At 42.6% G+C, this 23,136-nt stretch overlaps 1 protein-coding gene across 1 annotated transcript in view; it reads left to right on the top strand.

Moving 5' to 3' along the window:
* The window catches only part of LOC109935528 (septin-7-like), a 70,915-nt gene that overhangs the window by 15,324 nt on the left and 32,455 nt on the right, over nucleotides 1-23,136 (top strand). The window contains exons 3-4 of the mRNA XM_048605565.1: nucleotides 15,808-15,914; nucleotides 19,652-19,752. Of these exons, the coding sequence (XP_048461522.1) occupies nucleotides 15,808-15,914; nucleotides 19,652-19,752 (208 nt within the window). The remainder of the gene's footprint in view (nucleotides 1-15,807; nucleotides 15,915-19,651; nucleotides 19,753-23,136) is intronic.

Below are 23,136 nucleotides of genomic sequence, written 5' to 3' on the forward strand. Positions count from 1 at the left end.
CGTTGTCATGAAACAAAGGGCAAAGGCAGTGCAAATGGGAAGATGCAAAACGTTGGTCCAAAGTGAAAGTAAATGGCAGAATAACAAATCACTCCATCCACAAGAAAAATCATGAAAAACAAGATTAAGACCAGCACAGGACAAAAAAAAAGCAGAATCAAAAAGGAAGAAAGAGCTTGTAGTCTGATGTTGAGTCTAAGAGACTGAAAGTGTCCAAACAGAAGATGAGGTGCTGTTCATGGGCCTAATGTTGAGCTTCACTGGAATTGTGCAGCTGACAGCGATCGGAAATGCGAGCCTGAGAGCGAACTGGAGAATTACATTCTTAAGCGACTGGAAGGTCAGGATGATCTCACAGACTGGATGGAGGTCTCTGATAGCAGCCACCCAGTCTGTGATTAGTCTCCCAAGTCTAGTGGCGACAACATTGTGATTACTGGAAACTAGATTGAACAATGCACAAGTAAATCACTATAACACCTGGAAGGAGTGTTTGGGACTTTAAACTTTGAGGAGAAAGAAAGGCAAATCTTACACCTTTTAGGATTGCAGAGGAAGGAGACAAGGTGTTAGAGGTGATAGGGGAGTGGACCAGGGTGTCACAGAAGAATCCCTTCAAAATGCTGGCAAGGGAGGGGAGGATGTCTTTGATAGAGACATCAAACTGGCGCTGGCAGAAATGGTCGAGAATAATCCTTTAAATACACAGGCCGGTGGGATAGCTAGGGGAACCCAATTGCACTTCTGGGAAGGAGGGTAAGGTGTTGAGGTTGGTTGGCTCGCCGAGCTGGTTTGTTGTTTTGCAGACGTTTCGTTACCATGCTTGGTAACATCCTCAGTGCAGCCTCCGGTGAAGCGTCGGTGTGTTTTCCCGCCTGGTTTTTAAAGAGATGGATTGCCTCACTCCTTTGTAGTGGAATGTATATGGGTTCGAGTTCAATGTGTTTGTTAATAGCATGTTTCGTGGAGTGCCGTGCTTCCAGGAATTATCGTGCTTGTCTCTGCCTAGCCTGTCCCAAGATCTTGGTGTTGTCCCAGTCTGAAGTCATGGTTCTCCTTGTCCATGTGGATTGAGATGAGTGAGTATTGGTCGTGTCTTTTTGTAGCCAATTGGTGTTCATGTACTCTTGTTAGTTTCCTTCCTGTGTGTCCAATGTAGTGTTTCTCGCAGTCTCTGCAGGGGATTTTGAGAATGACATTGGTCCTGTCCATGGCGGGGAGTGGGTCTTTAGTTCGGGTGAGCAGTTGTCGTAGGGTTGTTGTGGGCTTGTGTGCCACTCTGATGCCCAGTGGTCGTAGGAGTCTTGTGGTGAGTTCCGACGTGTTCCTGATGTAGGGTAGTGTGATGAGTGTGTCGGAGTGTGTAGAATCTTTCTGATGCTGTTCTTGTAGGCATCTTCTGATCCAGTTCTTTGGATATCCATTATCCTTGAACACTTGGAAGAGGTATTCTTCTTCCTCTTGGTGTAGTTCCGTGTTGCTGCAGTGTGTTGTTGCCCTTTTAAATAGTGTTCACATGCAGCTTCATTTGTGTGTGCTGGGGTGGTTACTATTGAAGTTCAGCACCTGGTCTGTGTGTGTGGCTTTTCGGTGTACCTTCGTTTGCAGTTCCCCATTTGTCTTGCGCTCTACCATGATGTTCAGGAATGGGAGCTGTTTGTTCTTCTCCTCCTCTCTGGTGAATCTTATTCCGGTGAGGGTGTTGTTTATAAGTTTGTGTGCCCCTTCTAATTTGGTCCGTTTAATGATGACAAAGGTGTCGTCTACATAGCGTATCCACAGTTTAGGTTGGATTTGCGGAGGGGCGGTCCTTTCCAGTCTTTGCATCACTGCTTCTGCTATGAGTCCGGAGATAGGTGATCCCATGGATGTCCCGTTGATTTGCTCGTATGTTTGGCTGTTGAAGGTGAAGTGGGTGGTCAGGCATAGGTCCAATAGTTTAAGCATGTTGTCCTTGGAGATGGTTTCACTGGGGTCGTGTTCTTGTTCAAGTAGTGTTGTCATTGTTTCCCTTGCTAGTGGTATGTCTATTGATGTGAATAGGGCAGTGACATCAAACAATATCATGGTCTCTTCTTCCTCTATCTTTATGTCTTTGGAGTTGAGGAATTCTTGGGCTGAGTGGATAGAGTAGGGTGACTTATTGACTAGGTGCGTGAGTCGTCTTTGTAGTTCTTTGGCTGATCTGTGCGATGGAGTGCCTGGTAGGGAGACTTATGGGTCTGAGGGGGACTTCCGGCTCGTGCACTTTAGGGAAGCCGTAAAATCGGGGTGTGTTGGTTCCTTCGGGTTTCATTTTTAAGAAGTCTGTTCTGTTGATCTGTCAACAGGGTAAGGTGTGAGAGCAGAAGTGCAGAATGGCAACTTCCTCCTTCAACGTGCAACTTTCTTTTTTTCTTTATTCATTCATTGGATGAGGGCGTCGCTGACTAGTCCAGCATTCACTGCCCGTCCCTAATTGCCCAGATAGCAGTTAAGAGTCAACCACATTGCTGTAGGTCTGGAGTCACATGTAGGCCAGACCAAGTAAGGATAGCAGTTTCCTTCCCTAAAGGACATTAGTGAACCAGATGAGTTTTTCAGACAATTGACAATGGATTCATGGTCATTATTAGACTCTTAATTCCAGATATTTATTGAATTCAAATTCCTCCATCTGCTGTGGCGGGATTCGAACCCAGGTTCCCAAAACATTAGCTGGGTGTCAGGATTAACAGTCCAGCAATAATACCACTAGGCCATTGCCTCCCGTACACTCCCCCTAACTTATTATTTAAGCCAACAGACATGGGCAGCATGGTGGCTCAGTGGTTAGCACTGCTGCCTCACAGTGCTAGGGACCCGGGTTCGATTCCACCCTCGGGCAACTGTCTGTGTGGAGTTTGCATATTCTCCCCGTATCTGCGTGGGTTTCCTCCGGGTGCTCTGGTTTCCTTCCACAGTACAGAGATGTGTAAGGTAGGTGGATTGGCCGTGCTAAATTGCCCATAGTGCCCAGGAATGTTTAGGTTAGGTGGGTTAGATGTGGGGAAGTGCAGGGTTAGGGGAATGAGTTGGGGTGGGATGCTCTTCGGAGGGGTGGTGTGAACTTGTTGGGCCTAATGGCCTGTTTCCACACTGTAGGGATTCTGTGATGCCTTCACATCTTGACTGAAGCCCTTTCTAAACCCAGTTTGAATCCCCACTATTACAACTTAGTTCCTGCTGGAGATCTCTGTAACTTACACCGTTACTTTCTTTTCTGCTTATTCCTTGTCTGTAATGCGCAGCCAAAAGGACAATACCTTCCTCGATTTTAAGCTCAACGCAGGGAATTCTCTCACCACCAAATAATTAAACATACTTGGTTTTGTCCTGTGGTTATAGTTAATCAGACTGTCTGTGCTATCTTTTCTTTCTCTCAATCTCTCTGGTAGTAGCGATATGCCTGGTTGAAGGCAAACTTGCATCAAGATAGCATGGTGATGTTTCAGTGCCGTTCTAAATACTGTCTTCTAGTTCCATCATTAACTTCTGATCTTTTACTAATTCATGCATGATCTATTCTTCCTTTCATCTTCTTAATTTAGAATGCCTTTCGATGGGGTTGTAGACACGCTCGCCGAGCTGGTGGGTTTGGTGCAACCAAGCCCATGGCTAGGTGAGCATGTCTACAACCTCTTCCACAACCTGAGCTACAAATTTTCTCGAACTTTAAATGCCTTTTGATGTTTAACTAATCATTAACTGCAACTAGCTAGTTTGATCACAATTCTTTACTCTCTTCCCTGTATGTTTAATTTTCTTATTTTATCAGTTATTTGCTCTAGTTCTGTTTGAATTTTAATATATCTGAGTCAATACTGACCAATCAAAATATTGTTTGCTTTTCAAGGGTTCCTCTTGATTTTCTTGGGTTTTGCATTATGGTTTTGGGGAACAATTTTTTTTGTTCTCACCACCTTATTTAGTGATAATAGATTTGGCATTTGTGTTGACATGTCGAGTGCTATGACATGCACAGAAGCAGAGTTAGAAACATTCATCAATATCTATAGTAATTGACAAACTCAAAGATTAAATTTAATGCCACAAAGCTCAAAAGTTTTGAATTCCTAGACACCACATTATTTAAATTTGATAAGAGATAACAGGCGTAGGTTTACAAACTTTATTTTCAATATTATTGACACATAGTTTGACATGAAAAGCCATCACCGTGAATGCACTTTCTAAAAAACCACTGAGATGACAGCTAATGTATTTCCATTGCACATGCATAAAGGTGGATCATTTTAAGCAGGCATTTACAACCCCATTTGTGTTTCCAATCTAAATTGAACAATTCAGTATTCGTTGCATTTGGATCCACTACATCTTTTGTAAATATTGTGGCTCATGAACGTACACAGCCTTAAATGAGAGATATCATATTAATTTACAAGACATTCATTATCCCAGTGATTTTCAGTTATCTTACATCGCAGTTAGTGGGGCTGTTTTTTCCCTCACCCTCGCAGCCTCCTTGTCTCCCTCCCCCCACCCCACACCCTGACCCTCACAATCTCCTTGTCATCCCCCCAACCCTGTCCCTCTCAGCCTTCTTGGCATTCCCCCATCCCACCCAGTGGCCGCCTCTCTTCTCAAACCATTCTGCAGCCACCTCCTTCCGCCTTCCCTCTCTCTCTCTCAAACCGCACCCTCCCTGCCTGTACTCCCATCCTGGATCTTGGAGACAAAATTCCTGTATCAATGAAAAGGCAAGAGGTGGCTCTTTGCTACACCATGGCCTCCAGTAACAGGCACCCCAGTGACTCCCCAGCTGTTTGTTTAGATGTAGTACTGCTGAGATAGTGAATGTGGTTTCTCCATTTAAAATGCAGGAGGAGTGCTTCCTCTGCTTCTTCCATTCAATGAATGGGGCTGGCGTTTTTCTGTTTGGTTCTCTTGAGTGAATTTTCCTGAATCATTTGGAGATTTTCAGGGTAAGAGATGGCCCCTATCCTGGATGTATTTTAAGCATTGCTACCAATTAGTCATAAGAGATTTACAGCACAGAAAAAGTCCCTTTGACCCATCATGTCTACACTGTTCAAAAGCAACAATCTAACTAGTCTAATCCCAATTCTAAGCCACTTTCCCCGTTATGCCAATTACTCCTGTTCCATATCTGCTAAGTGTGACTTCCTCCTGCTGGAATGTTGATCTGCTCTGTGGACTCGGAGACTCTGAGCTGAAACAATCCCATCTGTCAAGATCCCCTGGCCGAAGCTTTGTGTCCGAATTGGAAAGCATTCTTGCTACACTGTCCCGTTGCTCCCAGGTTGACGTGTCCTCCACATACTTCAATCAGACCTGAAACCCACTGCCCTTGCTCATTGTTTACTATGTTAACCATTGACCATCTGACTGGTCTTTCTATTCACCACATTGTCTCTCATCTGATTTGCTGACAGGGCTGGTCATTGTTTAAGAAATTTTGTTTTGCTATTTGCTGAATCCTGCAATAATTGTTAGTTCTGCATATGCTGTAATTATCACATTAGCCAAAATGACGCAGAGGGTAATGTGTGTATGGAATGAACTGCCAGAGGAAATTGTGGAGGCTGGTACAATTACAACATTTAAAAGGCACCTGGATGGGGGTGTATGAATAGGAAGGGTTTAGAGGGACATGGACCAAATGCTGGCAAATAGGATGAGATTAATTTAGGTTATCTGGTTGGCATGAGCATGTTGTCTGTTTCTGTGCTACATATCTCTCTTCCTACATTTAATGCACTGCCTCCTTTATTGTATTTGAAGAGGGGGACTGGCAAGTTCTTGCTTTAAAAGCTCATCGGGAAAAGCACAACCTCTGGCAGTGTGGCAACCTTGCAGTACCAAATTGGCTGTCAGTAGAATATAGGTGCAAATGTCTAGAGTAAGACTTGAACCCACGATCTTCTGATTCCGCAGCAAAAATGTTCTTTGGGAGAGGTGATGCCTAGTGGTATTTTCACTGAGCTATTCATTCAAATACCCAGGTGATGTTCTGGGATTCTGGCTTCAAATCCCACCATAGAATATGGTAGAGTTTGAATTCCGTTAAAATATCTGAAATTAAAGGTCTCATCATGACCATGAAACTGTTCTCGATTGGTTCATAATGCCCTTTAGGGAAGGAAATGTCATTCTTACCTATCTGGTCTATGTGTGACGCCAGACCCACAGCAATGTGGTTGGCTGTGGGTAATTAAGGATGGATGATAGCCTAGTCAGTAATGCCCACGTCCTGGCAATGGAAATTCAGCCTGGAGGAGGGCAGACACAAGTCAGCAAGAGCAGCTTTGCATCAAGAAGTGAAATGGACCTACATTCCACAGAGTGAGAGTTGGCCATGCTCCTCCACATTAGCTGTCTGCTTTCAACTCCCACTATCCTCACCAGTCAGTCTCCCTCCGTTTTGGCTGACACAGATCTTACTGAACATTCTGATATAACAGATTACAGAAGCTGTCATCACTTTAATGAGCTGTTATCCACAGATCCGAGTGATTGGACAGTGTAAGACATATTTTGTGCAGCCCATCCTGAGGGGAGGCAGCCTCCAAGTACCAACTGTCAGTCCAGTGAGTCACAACCTTGCAAACAGTATGTAATAAGGAGCTTAGTGCCTGTCCCTGAGACAAAATGGACAATAAACACACAGTCTCTCAGTCTACCAAGTAGTCTTCCCCCTGTGTGGCCTTCAGTGCTGTTTGTCTTCAATTCCTCTTATTGTTCAGACATCTTCATTCCTCCTGTTTGGCCAGAAGGTTTTTCTTGGATGAATGAGCTGGAAAATAAGTTGTGTTCTAGTTCCAGGAATACTACAGGCAGCAAGGGGGAGGAGTGTAACTCCAGTTGTGTATTCTTGGATCTGGCTTCTATTTAGTAAATCTTGTGATCCACACAGGAAGAGACTGCACTGCTCCCCATGTCTCATTTGGCTGAGGCTGGAACTGTCTAAAACAGGGACGGCCAGAATAGTGGCTAGTTCTCGTAGATTACATTTTGATTAGAGATAGGGACAGTCCAGAACAAGAACATTTATTGCCAACTAGCTATTACAAACATACCACTAACCAATTGATCATTGTCATTGCACTGCAATGTTATTCAGATCATTTTACCTTATAAGAAATAGTTTCTAATATCTGTTTTCAGTTTGCTTTCCTCTCATGTGAAACCTTCCTCATCTCAATCTGATTGGGTTTGAGGTAATATTCACAGCTGGACTAGAATATTTGTCAGTAGCTTCTCTTTGCTTCCAGCTCCTGCACGTTATCTCCAGAGTGCTCACTCAATATCACCCTCTGTATCTTGCTGCCCTCCCAAGGGTTTACCACCCGGGCATCCTCACTGACTGAGAGCTGAGCGCATGAACCTGTATCCTTTCAGTAAACTGCAGACTGCATACTTGCCTGTCTCTTTTTAAAAAAAAAAGTCCTAACGGACTCCAAGCATTAACTCTGTTTCTCCCTCCACAGGTGCTGCCAGACCTGCTGAGTTTCTCCAGCATTTGATTTTATTACTGCCTACTTCTACGTCCTTGATGTTACAAGGAACCATCTTTGAGTAGTGCCGGGAATATTTTACATTCACCTAAGAAAGTAGACAGGGTTTAGTGTCTCATCTAAATGACAGCACTTCCAACAGTGTGGCATCTCCTCGATGCTGCACTGGACTGTTCACCTGCATGATATGCTCATGTGTCCCTCGAAATAGTACTTGAAATCATGAATCTCTGAATTGTACCAGGTAATGCATAGTAGGCAATGTATTGTATATGGCATAAGGGACAGGAGGTGGTGTGTTTGGGATAAGGGGCATCTGGTGTCATATATAGGATAAAGGATATATCAGATAACAGGATGACTCGAGGCATTTTACATACCATTGTGTATTTTAAAAATGTAATCACCATCATCAGCCAATTTGTACAAAGCTGTGCTTAAAAGCAACATCTAAGAGACAGGTAATTTCCCTTAGCATCCAACTCTGGACCGTCGTCACAATCAGCATCCCAGGGATGTACCCCTGAGAAACACTGGATGGGTGGGCTGACTTCACATTTTTAAATATTGTGAAAGTATTTTACTATGATTTCAGTGTGCATATTGTGCTGTAAGTGAATTGATTATCTTCAATTCGAATATAATAATTTGATAGTGCGTTACCTGCTGGCTGTCTGGATTAGATGAGACAAATGGGTGAGAGTTCTAGGAATAGGAGAAAGCCTTTGAGCCTGTTTAGCCTTTTATCAAGCTATGGTTGACCTGTCAGAGGGACGTCCTCAATCCAAGGACACACTGCCCCTTTCAGAGCAAGTTTGAGAATACAGACTTTATCACAAAGCTAAGTAAGGGAAGTAAGTTGTGAACAGGACATGAGGAAGCTACAAAAATATAGAACTAGATTAAGTAAATGGGCAAGTATCTGGCAAATGGAGTATAATGTGGGAAAGTGTTATGTTGTCATTTTGCTTCACCAGGCAGATGCAAAAAGTTGAGAAACTGCAGAGCTCGTGAAAGAATCACAAACAGTTAGTGTGTAGGTGTGGAAAGTATTTCGGAAAGCAAAGAGAACATTTGTCATTAATCGTGAAGGGAATTGAATACAAAAATACTTACACAAATGTATACAAAGTCCACATATATATAGCTATTTATGTATGGCTACGTTTCCTTCAGTTATACAAGACATTGGTGATGCCACATGTGGAGTTCTGTGTGCAGTCTTGGTCATCTTATTTAAGGAAGGATGTAAATGCATTGGAGGCAGTTTAGAGAAGATTTACTAGACTAATACCTGGAATGGGCAGGTTGGACATGACTGCATCTAGCCTAGCAGCTTTAGAAGAGTAAAAGGTGACTTGACTGGAACATAAGATTCTGACGGCACTTGACAGTGCAGATGTGGAGAGGGTGTATCCATTTGTGTAATATTTTAGAACTAGTGGTCACTGTTTAAACATAAGGGGTTGCACATTTAAAATAGATGAGAATATTTTTCTGGCGCAGGGCTGAGAGTTTTGTTTTTAAACTCTGCTTCCATCATCTTTTGAGGAAAGAAAGTCTTTTGAATAAATTTAAGACAAAGGTGGATAAATTGTTGATGAGCAAGGGAGTGAAAGGTTGTCGGGGGTAGGTGAGAATGTGGCATCATCAGATCAGCCATGTTCTTCTTAAATAGCAGAGCAGGTTCAGACGATGTGGGGCCATCTCCTGCTTCTAAGTTTTTTTTAAAATGCATATTTTACATCTTCCAGTCTTGATGAAGAGGACAGTATTAACCAAAATCCCATCTCCCAGTCTTCCCCCAAGTTCTCTTCTCTTCTCTTCATGACAGTTCGTTAGGGGCAACTTTATAAAGTTGCCAGCTGCAGAATCATGACCCTTTTGATTTTTTTTTTCCCCAGTGAGGAAGATTGTCAAGGCCTCCAGAGTTGTGAGTAGAGTGAAGCGTTCAGCACTGATCTTCCTCCATCCCCCTTTCCTCCTCTCCCTGCACTCTCTGTCTCAGTTTCACTCGAGCTGTTGCAGAGTGAGATGTTTTTACTGATAACACAGAGCTCACTGAGTAGCTTTGGACTGCCCAATTTACTACAGTACAGCAATGAGTCAGCTATCTTTTACTCTAAGAATGATAAAATCCCAACAGTGTGGAAGCAGGCCATTCGGCCCATTGAGTCCACACCAACCCTTTGAAGAGGATTCCACCCAGGACCCCCTCCCCTCCCACCCACTCCTTTTTGTTTTTCTGTTGAAGTGATGCACTGTAGTTTCAGACTGAGCTGCTGCTTTGAATCGGCCCTGCCTTGTTAAATAGGACACTCTTGGTCAACATTCGGGGGTGGGAGTTTGGAGGTGCTGGAGGACGGTGGTGGTGCTGTACTAATTTTCCTGCTTGGTAATCGCAGTGTTCCTGTCCAGTTTGCACTGGTGGATTCACATTGCCCCTTCATGATGTTCATTGATGCACAGTTGATTTAATAGATGTTTATCAAGCCTGGAAACCATTAAAAGTGAGCATTGCAGTACTTAATGACATTCATGGAGCAATTTCAACTTTTATTCAAACATACCTAGCTTCAGTCTGACTACAAGCATTGTATTTTATGATTTTTTTTTTCTTTGAATAGTAAGTGAATTACCTGCCAAATCAAAGGCCAGGAATAAGTGAATGTTCCAGAGACAAGGCAGAGACTTGGCAGATTCAGCAGTATGTTTTGTGAGGAAAATGAGCAGAGGCGATGTGAATTAAGTGGGACCATTTCAGAGAGGTCTTGGAACCGAGAAACCCAGGGATTCTCATATCCAACTCATTGAGGGTGGTATGACAAGTTGAGAAGCTATTAAAAAGCATAAAGAATTCTTGGCTTCATGAATAGAGGAAAAGAGCATCCAACAAAATAATTGATGCAGAACCTTTGTAAAAACACTGGTTAGTTGCCAGATGTACTATTGTGTCCTGTTAGAATACTCTTCAATAAAGAAGAACGTCACAGCCTTGGAAAGCATATGGAAGAGATTTTCCAGGGATGAGAGTTATCACGCCTGCAGAGAGACTGGTGTGTGGTTTGGGTCTGCTCAGAGCTGAGAAGCGGCAGAGGAGATTTAATGCAAGTGTTGAAAATCATATACTAACATACAAATAAGACCAGGACTAAGCCAATCAGCACCTTGAGCCTGCTCCTCCATTCAGTAAGATCGTGCTGATCTGATTGTAACCTTAAATCTGCATTCTCACCTATCCACTTATAACCTTTAACCCCCATGAGCTCTTTTACTCCTCTGCCTCAAAAATATTCAATAGCTCTGCTTCCACCTTTTTAAGGAAGAGAGCTACAAAGACTGGTGCCCCTCTGAGAGAAAAATATTGCCTCATTTTTGTTTTCAATAGGTACCTGTAGTTCTGAATTCTCTAGTGAAGGAAATTTCTTGTCCACATCTACCCTGTCCAGCCCTCTGGAACAATCAAGTCACCTCTTACTCTTCTAAACTGCATCAGATACAAGCGTAGCCTTTCCAAACCTTCCTCATCAAACACATCCCTCATTCCACGTTCCGCATCTATTTTAAGCCTTCTCTGAGTTAGCCCCAATGCATATACATCCTTCCCACCAGCTCCCTATTTGACTTGGAGAAGGTGGTGCTTTTGATAGACTAATTAATGATAAACTGTTATCAATGGTATAAATTGTTACAAACTGTAGAAAACACAGAATGAAGGTAATTGGTAAGAGAACCCAGCTACGACCAGTAACGCCCCTGCCTAAAAGGGATTTTTTTTTCACTTCATGGGATTTGGGTGTCACTAGTTGGGCCAGCATTTATTGTCTATCTTAGTTGCCCTTGAGACAATGGTGGTGAGCTGCCTTCTTGAACAGCTGCATTGCTGGGCAAATTTTCACATTGTCAGGTAGGTGCCAATAAATTTTGTGGCTGTACTGGAACAACTTGTTTGGAGGATGTGCCTAGTTTTGGAACACACCTTTAGCACTGTTGCTGGAATAAAAGCATAGAAAGTAGAAGTAGGCCGTTGAGCCCACTCCATCATTCAACATGACCTTGGCCTATTCTCTATCTCAATGCTGAATTCCTGCTCTCTCCTCATAATTCTTCACACCGTTTGTGTCCAGAAACCTATCCATTTCTTTCTTAAATATATTCAGTGATGGCCTCCACCACCTTTTGTGTGTATTAGAGAATTCCACAAGTTGACCATCTTCTGAATGAAGAACTTTCTCCTCTTCCCAATCATAAAAGGCCTACCTTGTATCCTGAGCCCTTGATTCCTTGTTCTGGGCCCCTGACCAGTGGAAATATCCTTCTGCTTCTAGTCTGTCTATTCATTTAGAATTCCTGTACATTCCAATGAGATCTCCTCATACTTTCCTAAATGCAGACCCGGTTGAATAATCTTTCTTCGTAAAGCAAACCTGCCATCCCAGGAAACAGTCTGTTGAATCTTCAGGGCATTCCCCCAATGACAAAAACATCCTTAAAGGCAAAGAAACAAAAACTGTGCATGCCAATCCAGGTATGGACTTACTTAGGACCTGTATAGCCTCAGCTTGCTCCTGTAGTGAAATATAACCATGATCATATTGAATGGCAGAGCAGGCTTGAGGGGTTAGTTAGCCTTCTCATACTCCTGTCTTCTATGTTTTAGACTGTCTTGCAATGAAGGTCAACATATCATTTGTTTTCCTAACTGAATGTCTGGTGTACAAGGAAACCCAGGTTCCAATCTATCACCATTTAAATAATGCCCTGCCATTTGTTTTCCTGCCAAAGTTGGCAATTTCACGGTTTTCTACATTAGACTGCATCTTGCATTATATTTGCCAACTCAGTCAACTTGTATAAATTGCCCTGAAGCCTCTTTACATCCTCACAACTCGTACTCCAACCTCATTTTGTTTCGCATCGACTGATTGGCCCAAAGGTTCTACTTCCGTACTGTATGATTCTATGACTCTATTCATGTCTGACAAATTTATTGCAATTTTTTTGAGGTGGTAATAAGTTGGATAAGTAAATGGAAATCAGTAGATGCGATATATACATGTGCCAATAAAATCTAAATCTAAACTTTGATTTCCATAAGGTGTTTGATAAGGCACCCCACAAGGCTATTTAGTCCACTTGGAGCCCATGGAGTTGGGGATAGCTATGGATAGAAGTTTGACTGACTAATAGAAGAAATTTGGAATAAGGGGAACATTTTCAGGATAGCAACCTCTACCCAGTGGAGTGCAACAAATCAATGCTGGGACCACAGTTATTTGCATTATATGTTAATAGTGAATGATGAAATGAAAGTTAACAAACTATTGCCAAGTTTGCAGCTAACACAAAAGTTGATGGGAAGGCAAATGGTGAGGATGACTCGATGAATGTACCGAGGAACATACACAGGTTAAGCAAATGTACAAAAATTTGGCAGTTGGAATATAGTTTAGGAGAAGTGAGAGTATGTATTTGGACAGGAGAATAGAAGAGCTGAGTATTATTTAAATGGAGAAAGGCTGTAGAAAACTACAGCGTAGAGGGATTTGGGCATCCTTGTCCATGAATCACAAAAAGCTAGCATCCGAGTTCCCTGGCTGATGGGGAAAGCAAATGGAATGTTGGCCTTGATTTCAATTGGGTTATAAAAATAGGGAGGTCTTGCTAAAAATATGCAAGGCACTCGTCAGACGACTGCTGGAATACAGTGAACAGCTTTGGTTCCCTTATCTAAGGAAAGTTATGCTTTGGAGGCAACCCAGAAAAGGTTCACTGGATTGATCTTCCTATGAGAAGTTGGGTAGGTTTGATTTCTGTTCATTGTTTAGTAGACTGAGGGTTGATCTTACTGAAACATGAAAGATGATGATGAGACTTGATGCTGACAGGTTGTTTTCTCTGGTTGGGAGAGTCGAGAAACTGAGCAGAATTTCAGAGTAAGGAGTCACTTATTTAAGACAGTTGTAAGGAAGACTATCTTCTGTCAGAGGGTAGTCGCCCTGTGAAATTCTTTACCACAGCGCTGTTGAAGCTGGATCATTAACACATTCAAGACAGATTTTTAATCAGTAAGGGAATCAAGTCATGGGGATAATATAGGAATGTGGAGTTGGTGATCAGCTGTGATTTCATTGAATGTTTAAAGTAGGAATTCATAGTTTTCTGAATATTAGTGGCTTAGATGATGATTGGAATGGGATGAGTAAAAGGCATTGAAGCATTTGATTAGCCACAATCGTATTGACTGGCATGGCAGGCACAATGAGCTGAATAGGCTGAATTGTCAATCGTGTTCCTAACCCGCCCTTACCATCGTTCCATATAGCCAGTTAATCAGTCCCGTTCACTCTGACTTTCAGTCAAACTCAGTAAATTTTAGAGCTCCTGACAGCAATACCTAAGACATCCTACTTAATACCCATCCTTAGACACCCTATCAGATTTCAGAAGAAGCCAAGAAATAAAAGCAGAAGTAGACTATTCGGTCCTTCAAGCATGCTCTGCCACTCTGTGATCAAGACTGATCTTGGCCTTCAGCTGAACACTTACCTGCCCATTACCATATCCCTGATTCCCTGAGAGATCAAAAATCTGTCTAGCTTATCTTTGGTAACCTCTCATATTCAATGATGAATCACCACAATTCAAAGAATTACAGTTCTGTGGGTAATTAGATTTCACGTCATCTCAGCTTTAATTGAGTCTCTTATCATGAGACTGTGCCCCCCACACCCACTGTGGATTCTTCAGTCATTGGAAGCAATCTTGCAGTGTCCATCTTGTCACACCTGTTCAGTCTTGTGTGTTTCAATGGGATCCTTTCTGTCTCCAAAGCTCAAAAGATTATCGACCCAGGCCCATTCAACCTCTTATAATAGGATAACTCCTCATCCCAGTGACCAGTTTAATAAGCCTGTGCCTTTGGTGCACTTATCGTCTTCTTTAAATTTTGAGACCTCACGTGCTCACAGCCCAGCCGATATGTCTCACCAGTACTGAGGGTGGTTCGTGTGTGGAATGAACTTCCTGAGAATGAACATCCTGGGGTGGATCCAGATACAATTACTTTTAAAAGACATTTGGGTAAGTCCATGAATAGGAAAAGTGTGGAAGGAAGTGGGCCAGGAGCAGGCAGGTGGGACTTAGTTTAGATTGGGATTATTGTCAGCATGGACTGGTTAGACCGAAGGGTCTGTTTCTGTGCTCTGTGACTCTGTGACAAATTGGTGGGATGAGTGGATGGGTGTCAGATGAATTTCAATGTAGAGAAATATGAAGTGATTCATTTTCCTAGGAAGACCACAGACAATATATAATAAAAGGTCCATCTCTCAAGGGGAGGTGCAGGAGAAGAGGGGCGTGGATGTAAATGTGCATAAGTCATGGAAGGTGACAGGACTGGTTAATAAAGCCTCCAGTATTGTGGGCTATATTAATAGGAGCACAGAGTACAAGAGCAAAGAGGTTATGTTGAATTTTTATAAGATACTAATTTAGTCTCAGCTGGAGTAGTTCTGGGCACTGTCTTTAAAAAGGATGTGAAGTCAGTAGAATGCAGTAAAGATTCATGAGGATAGTTTCACAGGTGAGGAAGATATAAAAATAGATTGGAGCGGTTAGACTTGTTTCTCTTGGAGAAGAGAAGGTTGAGAGGACATTAATAGAGGTGTTTAAAAATCATGTTTTAGGACAGAGTGGATGGGAGGAAACTGTTCCCACTTGTGCAATAATTGAGAATGAGGTTCAAGGTAGTTGGTAAAAGAAACAAAAACAAAATGAAAAACATTTTCACACAGCGAGTGGTTCAGATCTGGAATGTACAGTCTTGAGAGTGTGGTGGAGGCAGCATCAGTCAAGGCATTTGGGAAAGAGTTAGACTGTTAGTCCAAAAGGAAGAATGTGCAGAGTTTGGTAAGAAGGCAGGACCATAGAAGCTAGTGAGCTCCTGATTGGAGAGTTGTGATGGCAGTGAGTGAGATCCTCTTTGGACAGTTGGCGCAGACATGATTGGGCTGAATGGCCTCCTCTTCTGCTGTAATCCCATCTGTGATTCTGCTGGTTCGATGTGATTCTCACACTGCCTGAGCTCATTATGTTATGGAAAGCTTACAGCAGGGAGAGTTTATACTTCAGAGCAAACACTGCTTGAAGCTTCTTGTAGCACCGTGTTACAAGTGCCATTTTCTGCTGGAGGGACTAGAGCTCTAGGTGCTTAGAACCATATCTTGGTGATGAACTCACTCTCGCTGGGTGGTTGTGACTGATCTTCATCTGTTTTCTTCCCTAATAGGGGAGTCGGGACTTGGCAAATCAACTTTGATCAATTCACTCTTCCTGTCGGACTTATACTCCAAGGAATACCCTGGGCCCTCCCTCAGGATCAAGAAAACTATCCAGGTGACTTGTGTGTTCGTGGACATGTGCGCCTGTGTGTTTGTGTGGGTTTGTACACATTGCTTGTGTACGTGTTCGTGTGCGTCTTATGCGTGTACCTGTTTGTGTACAACTGTTGGTTTTCTGAACAGGATGAGGCCAGTCAGCTCCTTGGGCCTATTCATTCATTCAATGATGTCATGGTTGACCTGAACTTAACTTCATGGGATAATACAAAACAGGTTGACCACCAACTGAGTGAAGAGCCCATCCTAAATAACCTGCCCCTTGTCCTGATACTGTGGGCTCTGGTTCTTGATTCCCTCAACTAGGGCAAACATCCTTCCTGCATCTAATCTATCCATTCCTGGTGGAATTGTATAGTTTCACTCAGTTCCCCTCTCATTCTTGGTAAACCCGCAGCCATGTCTCTGTAATGGCAACTATATCATAACATCGCAAATAAAAATACAAGGTTAATTCATCTACCTTACTGCGAATGCACCATGCATGAAAACACAGTACCTTCAGACTTATCATTTTAACCTTGTTAGCCATCTTAGCTTTATTTTGCTGTATGACCCCATTTTTTCTCCTTTTTTTCTGCCTTCCACTGTTGCATCTTACCTTTCTGTCTTTTGTTTTGCTCCCTGTTTCCCCCTTGCCTGTCTTCCTGCTCAGGTTCCCATTCCCCTGCAATCTAGTTTAAACTTCGAACGACATAACATCATAATACACATTGTGCATCATAACTAAATTATAGTACAACACAGCAAGAAGCCATTTCTCACAATCTGTGGTAGCTCTTTTGGTCAGCTTATTTAATTCATCCCACTCAGTTTCCCCATACCCCAGCAAGTATGGTCTATTCAATAGGTGGTTCCCATTGAATGTTTTCAACCATTCATGGAAGCAATGCATTATAGCTCACAAATCAATACTTAAGTAAATGGGAAATGTTCCCATAGTCTTACCAGACTGTCCCATTAGAGAGAGAGAGAGAGAGCGAGCGAGAAATGACTGGTGATGGTTGAACCTGAGGGTTATCATGCCTCATGCGAGGGGAAAATTGAGGAGAGTCCTTCATGGTGACCTTAGCCGGTCTGTGAATTGATTCCAAGCTGTTGGTATCTCCTTGCATCATGAACCACCTGTCCAGCCAATTCAGCTAAATCCAATCTCTCTACCTAAGTAACACCCAAAGACAGACCAATATACCCACAGAGACCAGCAGCCCACAGACAGGGAGAGATAACATACACATTTAATTTAGATAAATGTGAGTGCTGCATTTTGGGAAGGCAAATCAGGGCAGGACTTGTACGCTTAATGGTAAGGTCCCGGGGAGTGTTGGTGAACAAAGCGACCTTGGAATGCAGGTTCATAGTTCCTTGAATGTGGAGTTGCAGGTAGACAGGACAGTGAAGAAGGCATTTGGTATGCTTGCCTTTATTGGTCAGTGCATTGAGTATGACGGTTGGGAGGTAATGTTGCGGCTGTACAGGACATTGGTCAGGCCCCTTTTAAAATACTGTGTTCAGTTCTGATCTCCTTGCTATTGGAAGGATGTTGTGCAACTTGAAACCGTTCAAAGAACAAAGAAAATTACAGCACAGGAACAGGCCCTTTGGCCCTCCAGCCTGCGCCGATCCAGATCCTGTATCTAAACCTGTCGCCTATTTTCCAAGGATCTGTATCCCTCTGCTCCCTGCCCATTCATGTATCTGTCTAGATACATCTTAAATGACGCTATCGTGCCCGCCTCTACCACCTCCGCTGGCAACATGTTCCAGGCACCCACCATCGTCTGCGTAAAGAACTTTCCACGCAAATCTCCATTAAACTTTCCCCCTCTCGCCTTGAAATCGTGACCCCTAGTAATTGAGTCCCCCACTCTGGGGGGAAAAAGCTTCTTGCTATCCACCCTGTCTATACCCCTCATGATTTTGTAGACCTCAATCAGGTCCCCCATCAACCTCCGTCTTTCTAATGTAAATAATCCTAATCTACTCAACCTGTCTTCATAACTAGCACCCTCCATACCAGGCAACATCCTGGTCAACCTCCTCTGCACCCTCTCCAAAGCATCCACATCCTTTTGGTAATGTGGCAACCAGAACTGTATGCAGTATTCCAAATGTGATCGAACCAATGTCCTATCAATTGTAACATGACCTGCCAACTCTCGTACTCAATACCCCGTCCGATGAATGATAGCATGCCGTATGCCTTCTTGACCACTCTATCGACCTGCGTTGCCACCTTCAGGGTACAATGGACCTGAATACCCAGATCTCTCTGTGCATCAATTTTCCCCAGGGCTTTTCCATTTATCGTATAGTTTGCTCTTGAATTGGATCTTCCAAAATGCATCACCTCGCATTTGCCTGGATTGAACTCCATCTGCCATTTCTCCAATCTATCTATATTCTGCTGCATTCTCCGACAGTCCCCTTCACTATCTGCTACTTCACCAATCTTAGTGTCATCTGCAAACTTGCTAATCAGACCGTCTATACCTTCCTCCAGATCATTTATATCTGTCACAAACAGCAGTGGTGCCAACACGGATCCCTGTGGAACACCACTGATCACAGTTCTCCATTTTGAGTAACTCCCTTCTACTACAACACTCTGTCTCCTGTTGCCCAGCCAGTTCTCTATCCATCTCGCTAGTACACCCTGGACCCCATGCGACTTCACTTTCTCCATCAGCCTACCATGGGGATCCTTATCAAACGCCTTACTGAAGTCCACGTATATGACATCCACAGCCCTTCACTCATCTATCAACTTGTCACTTCCTCAAAGAATTCTATCAAGTTGATAAGACATGACCTTCCCTGCACAAAACCATGCTGCCTATCACTAATAAGCCCATTTTCTTCCAAATGTAAATAGATCCTATCCCTCAGTATCTTCTCCAGCATCTTCCCCACCGTCAGGTGACGTCAGGCTCACCGGTCTATAATTACCTGGATTATCCTTGCTACCCTTCTTAAACAAGGGGGCAACATTAGCAATTCTCCAGTCCTCTGGGACCTCACCCGTGCTCAAGGATGCTGCAAAGATATCTGTTAAGGCCCTAGCTATTTCCTCTCTCGCTTCCCTGAGCAACCTAGGATAGATCCCATCCAGACCTGGGCACTTGTCCACCCTAATGCCTTTTAGAATACCCAACACTGCAGCCCCCCCCCCTTTCAGAAAAGACTTGCCAGGATGTTACCAGGGTTGGAGGGTTTGAGCTATAGGGAGAGGCTGAATAGTGCCTTGTTTAAGTAAGGATGTAAGTGCTTTGGAACCAGTTCAATGAATGTTTACCCGATTAATAACTAGAATGGGCAGATTGACTTATAAGGAAAGGTTGGATGGGCAAGTCTTGTAACTACTAGCATTTAGAAGGATAAGCGTTAACTTGATTGAAGCACAACATCCTGAGGGGTCTTGATGTGGTGAGGATGTTGTTTCTTGTGGAAGAATCTCGAACTGGAGGTCACCATTTAAATTTAGAACAGAGATGAGACACTTTTTTTCTCTCGCAAAAGGCTGGAAGGTCATCAGGTAGCATGTAGATGTGAGTTTACAATCGGATTCACCATGATCATCTTGAACAGTGAAGCACGCTCAGGGGGCTGAATGGCCTACTCCTCCAAATTGGTGTATTTGTAAGCCGAGGAGGCAGCATTCTGCACCGAACTGTGTGCACTGTAATAGCTGATGCTTTTTAAATGATGACCTAAGTGCAGTTTCTTTGTTTCCAGGTTGAACAAGTAAAGGTTCTGGTTAAAGAAGGTGGTGTGCAACTCACGCTGACCATTGTCGATACCCCAGGGTTTGGAGATGCAGTGGACAATAGTAACTGGTAAGTTCATAACCCTGACAAAAGATGGAGCATCGAATGTTTCATCTTGCTCCTCTCTGATTCCTCTTTCAGCTCACTGAGAATCACTGTCTTTCCAACAACTTTTGAAATATCTGAAAAAAAAAGCATGGACAGGGTCTGTTGGCTACATCCAATAGACCAGACCTTGAGAATGAAGAAATATAATTTCCAATCTTTTTTATACCTGCAATTAATTTACCATAAATCATAATGAAAAAATCCAGTGTTGGCATCACAAAGTTCTGCTGTGCATCGTGGGTGGCCATCATTTGCATCTTTTACCATGCCTTCCTTTTTAAAAGTTAGTTGTGACTGTGTTAGATTTGTGACCCAACCAGCCACGTCTGTATTGTGACATGGCAACGCAATGCAAAAAAAAAGCTAGTTCAACAAGGAACATTTGTTCCTTAAGCAATCCCTTGCATTGGTACAATTTCCTATTCATGGCCAATTTTTAAAGAATATGGCATCCAGATGTGATTGTAAGTCATGACCAGAGGTGACACAAACAAGATCCAGCAAACCTTGGCTCACTGTGAGCCGCATTCTACTGCATCTTGTGATGTGAAGTTGCCTATCAGTGCTGTCTCTTACTCTGTGGCCTCAACAGCCAAAGCCCTGAGGAATTCTATCAAGTGGATCATAATTGCGGTTAATCGTTGGGGGTTGTTTATCAGTGCCCCTGAGTGGGATGAAAGGGAATAATTGCCTTTTGTGTTGGAGGTAGTAATTTTTCTGTCTATGTGGATAGGGATGATTCCTGTGTATTGGAGGAAGAGAGGGTAATTACTGGGGCAAGGATGTAACGACTGACTATGTGGCTTGATGGTACCTACTGTATGTGTGAGGGAGAGTAGGTTAGTCTGTGTAGAGGGAGACATGTAATTAATGTCTGTCTGAGGTAGAGGGAGTAATTACTGTTTGTGTGGTCGAATGGCCTGAGGCTTGTCTCAGAATTATCTGTCCAGTTGGCGAAGTCCTTGTATGTGTGCAAAAATTTTTGAAAATGCATTTACTGGATCATTAGGCTTGAGTCCCAATTCTACTTCTCAACCACACAGACTGTAACTCTCAGGCTGCAACTTTCCCTGAATGGATTTGTAAGCATGGGAATTCTAAAACTATAATTTAGAAGTGCAATCTTCATTACAGTTTTTGTTTGAGATGGTTCTGAGTGGGTATACTTTATTAATTTATTTAAAAAACAACACTATATTCAGAGTTAACAAGCTTACTTGCTAACAAATCACAAGTGATGGTGATTAATAAAACAGGCATCCACGTGGAACAGTGCTGTTATGAAGCTTGTTTTTCTTCTTTTGAAACTCGATATATCACGTTGTGTGGTTTGTGGTTGATTTACTCCAGCTATTGTGGGAGATAGCTAGACATTTCAAAAATGTGCCTAACTGAAATACAAAAGGACTTGAATTCTGTTTAAATAGTTACATTTTGGAGTGTAACTTTGATAGCGGAGAATGCTTGAGTCAAAATGTAATGTTGCGGGGTATGATTTACCCATCCCTGTTTTCTAAAAATGAGCCTATGACCAGTTGAAGAATGATGTTACAATGCGGGTTACTTCTTTACAATAATACCCCTACAGTGTGGAAGTGGGCCATTTGGCCCATCACATCCACATAGCCCCTGTAAAATGTATCCCACCTCCTTACCCTGTCGCTGTAACATTTCCAATGGCCACCTAGCCTACACATCCCTGAACACTATCGGCAATTTAGAATGGCCAGTCCACCTAACCACATCTTGGGAGGACTGTTGGAGGAAACTGGAGCACCCGGAAGAAACCCTCCACACAGACTGGAATCAAACCCGGATCCCTGCCACTGAGGTAGCAGTGCTAACCATGAAAGAAGCAGCAAAGTATGGCTTTAGCAATTTTGTTACCACACAGAAGCAACATTTTCTTTTCAGAATTGGAGCCTGATTTGAGCATGGATGAAGGTTTAGGTAGACTGTTACTTTTCATGGGTAAAATTTATCGGAAAAGATGACCTATTGATTGCTCATCGAGTATAGTCAGCTTTTGACCAATTTAGAATGACTGAAGACTGTACCATGGAAGGGTACATAATAGAATTCAGTTGGTTGTGTGCAAGGTTGCAGAAATACATTTGGAAATTCTCCAGTCTCTTCTGGCATTTATCTTAATACTTTGGCACAGTCCAATAAGTATGGCAGACTTCTAGTTCTGACAGGAGTTAAATCTGTGGATAACCATACACTACTAGAACAAATGTTAGAATCACTTCAAAAAAGAAAATCGTAGGAAAGCATGCCTTTCCAGCAGCATTTGTAGCACAAAGGAGAAATCAATGAGTCAACAGAAAATAGAGAGCACAATATTAACAAATTGGCTAGGCCGACTGGAAGTGGGCTGTGGATGACAACATGAAAGGAGAACCATAATTTAGTAGAAAATGAGGACAAAATTTTTGTAAGCAAAGAGAATTTAAGATTGACAATAGTGAATGAGCCCCTAGAAATGCTCAGGGCATATTCAAAGTTTCAGGTTCGATTCAAGGCACCACTATGCTACTAATTGTCCCAAACACTGTAGTAAAATACTCGAAACCAAAAGTAAAACAGAAGATTCAAAGGAAGAAAATGGAAATACAGATCTCAGAGGACATTGTATTGGACACAAGACATTTTTAAACTTGTGCTGAATAGCTTGCTGACAGAGACTTTGAATTATGCAGTGGATGCGTGGGAGGCAATGGCCAAGTGGTATTATCTCTGGACTGTTAATCCAGAGACCCAGATAATATTCTGGAGACCCATATTCAAATCCTGCCATGGCAGATAGTGGATTTTGAATTCAGTACAAATCTGGAATTAAGAGTTGGCAATTGTTGGGGAAAAACCCATCTGGTTCACTAATGTCCTTTAGGGAAGGAAACTGCCATTCTGTCTGGTCTGGCCTACATGTGACTTCAGGACTAATGTGGTTGCCTCTTAACTAACCTCTGGGTAATTAGAGATAGATAGGCAATAAATGCATGCCCTCATCCCAGGAATGAATATATTTTAAAAAATGCATTTCCATAATGTGTGGTATAGATGGGCTAAAATGCGACCTATTCTCTGAGTAGAAAGATTCAGGACAAAGTTATGCTGTTTGAGAGTTCAATCAGTTTCATATTTGGGGACGATAAAATCTTGTAAAATAGGCAGAGTCAAAGATTTTCAAAGGAATAAATCGCAGTTATAGTGTCCTGTGAAATACCCTAGTTATTTGAGTAGGCCATTGATAAAGAAGGCAAAGGTGAAACTGAATTTGGAAAACAATCAAGTTATTACATTTGGAAAATATAAGAATTTGCAATTTACACATATGGGACA

This window comes from Rhincodon typus, chromosome 15 (assembly GCF_021869965.1).
Source record: "Rhincodon typus isolate 14 chromosome 15, sRhiTyp1.1, whole genome shotgun sequence".
In the NCBI taxonomy this organism is placed as follows: Eukaryota; Metazoa; Chordata; class Chondrichthyes; order Orectolobiformes; family Rhincodontidae; genus Rhincodon; species Rhincodon typus.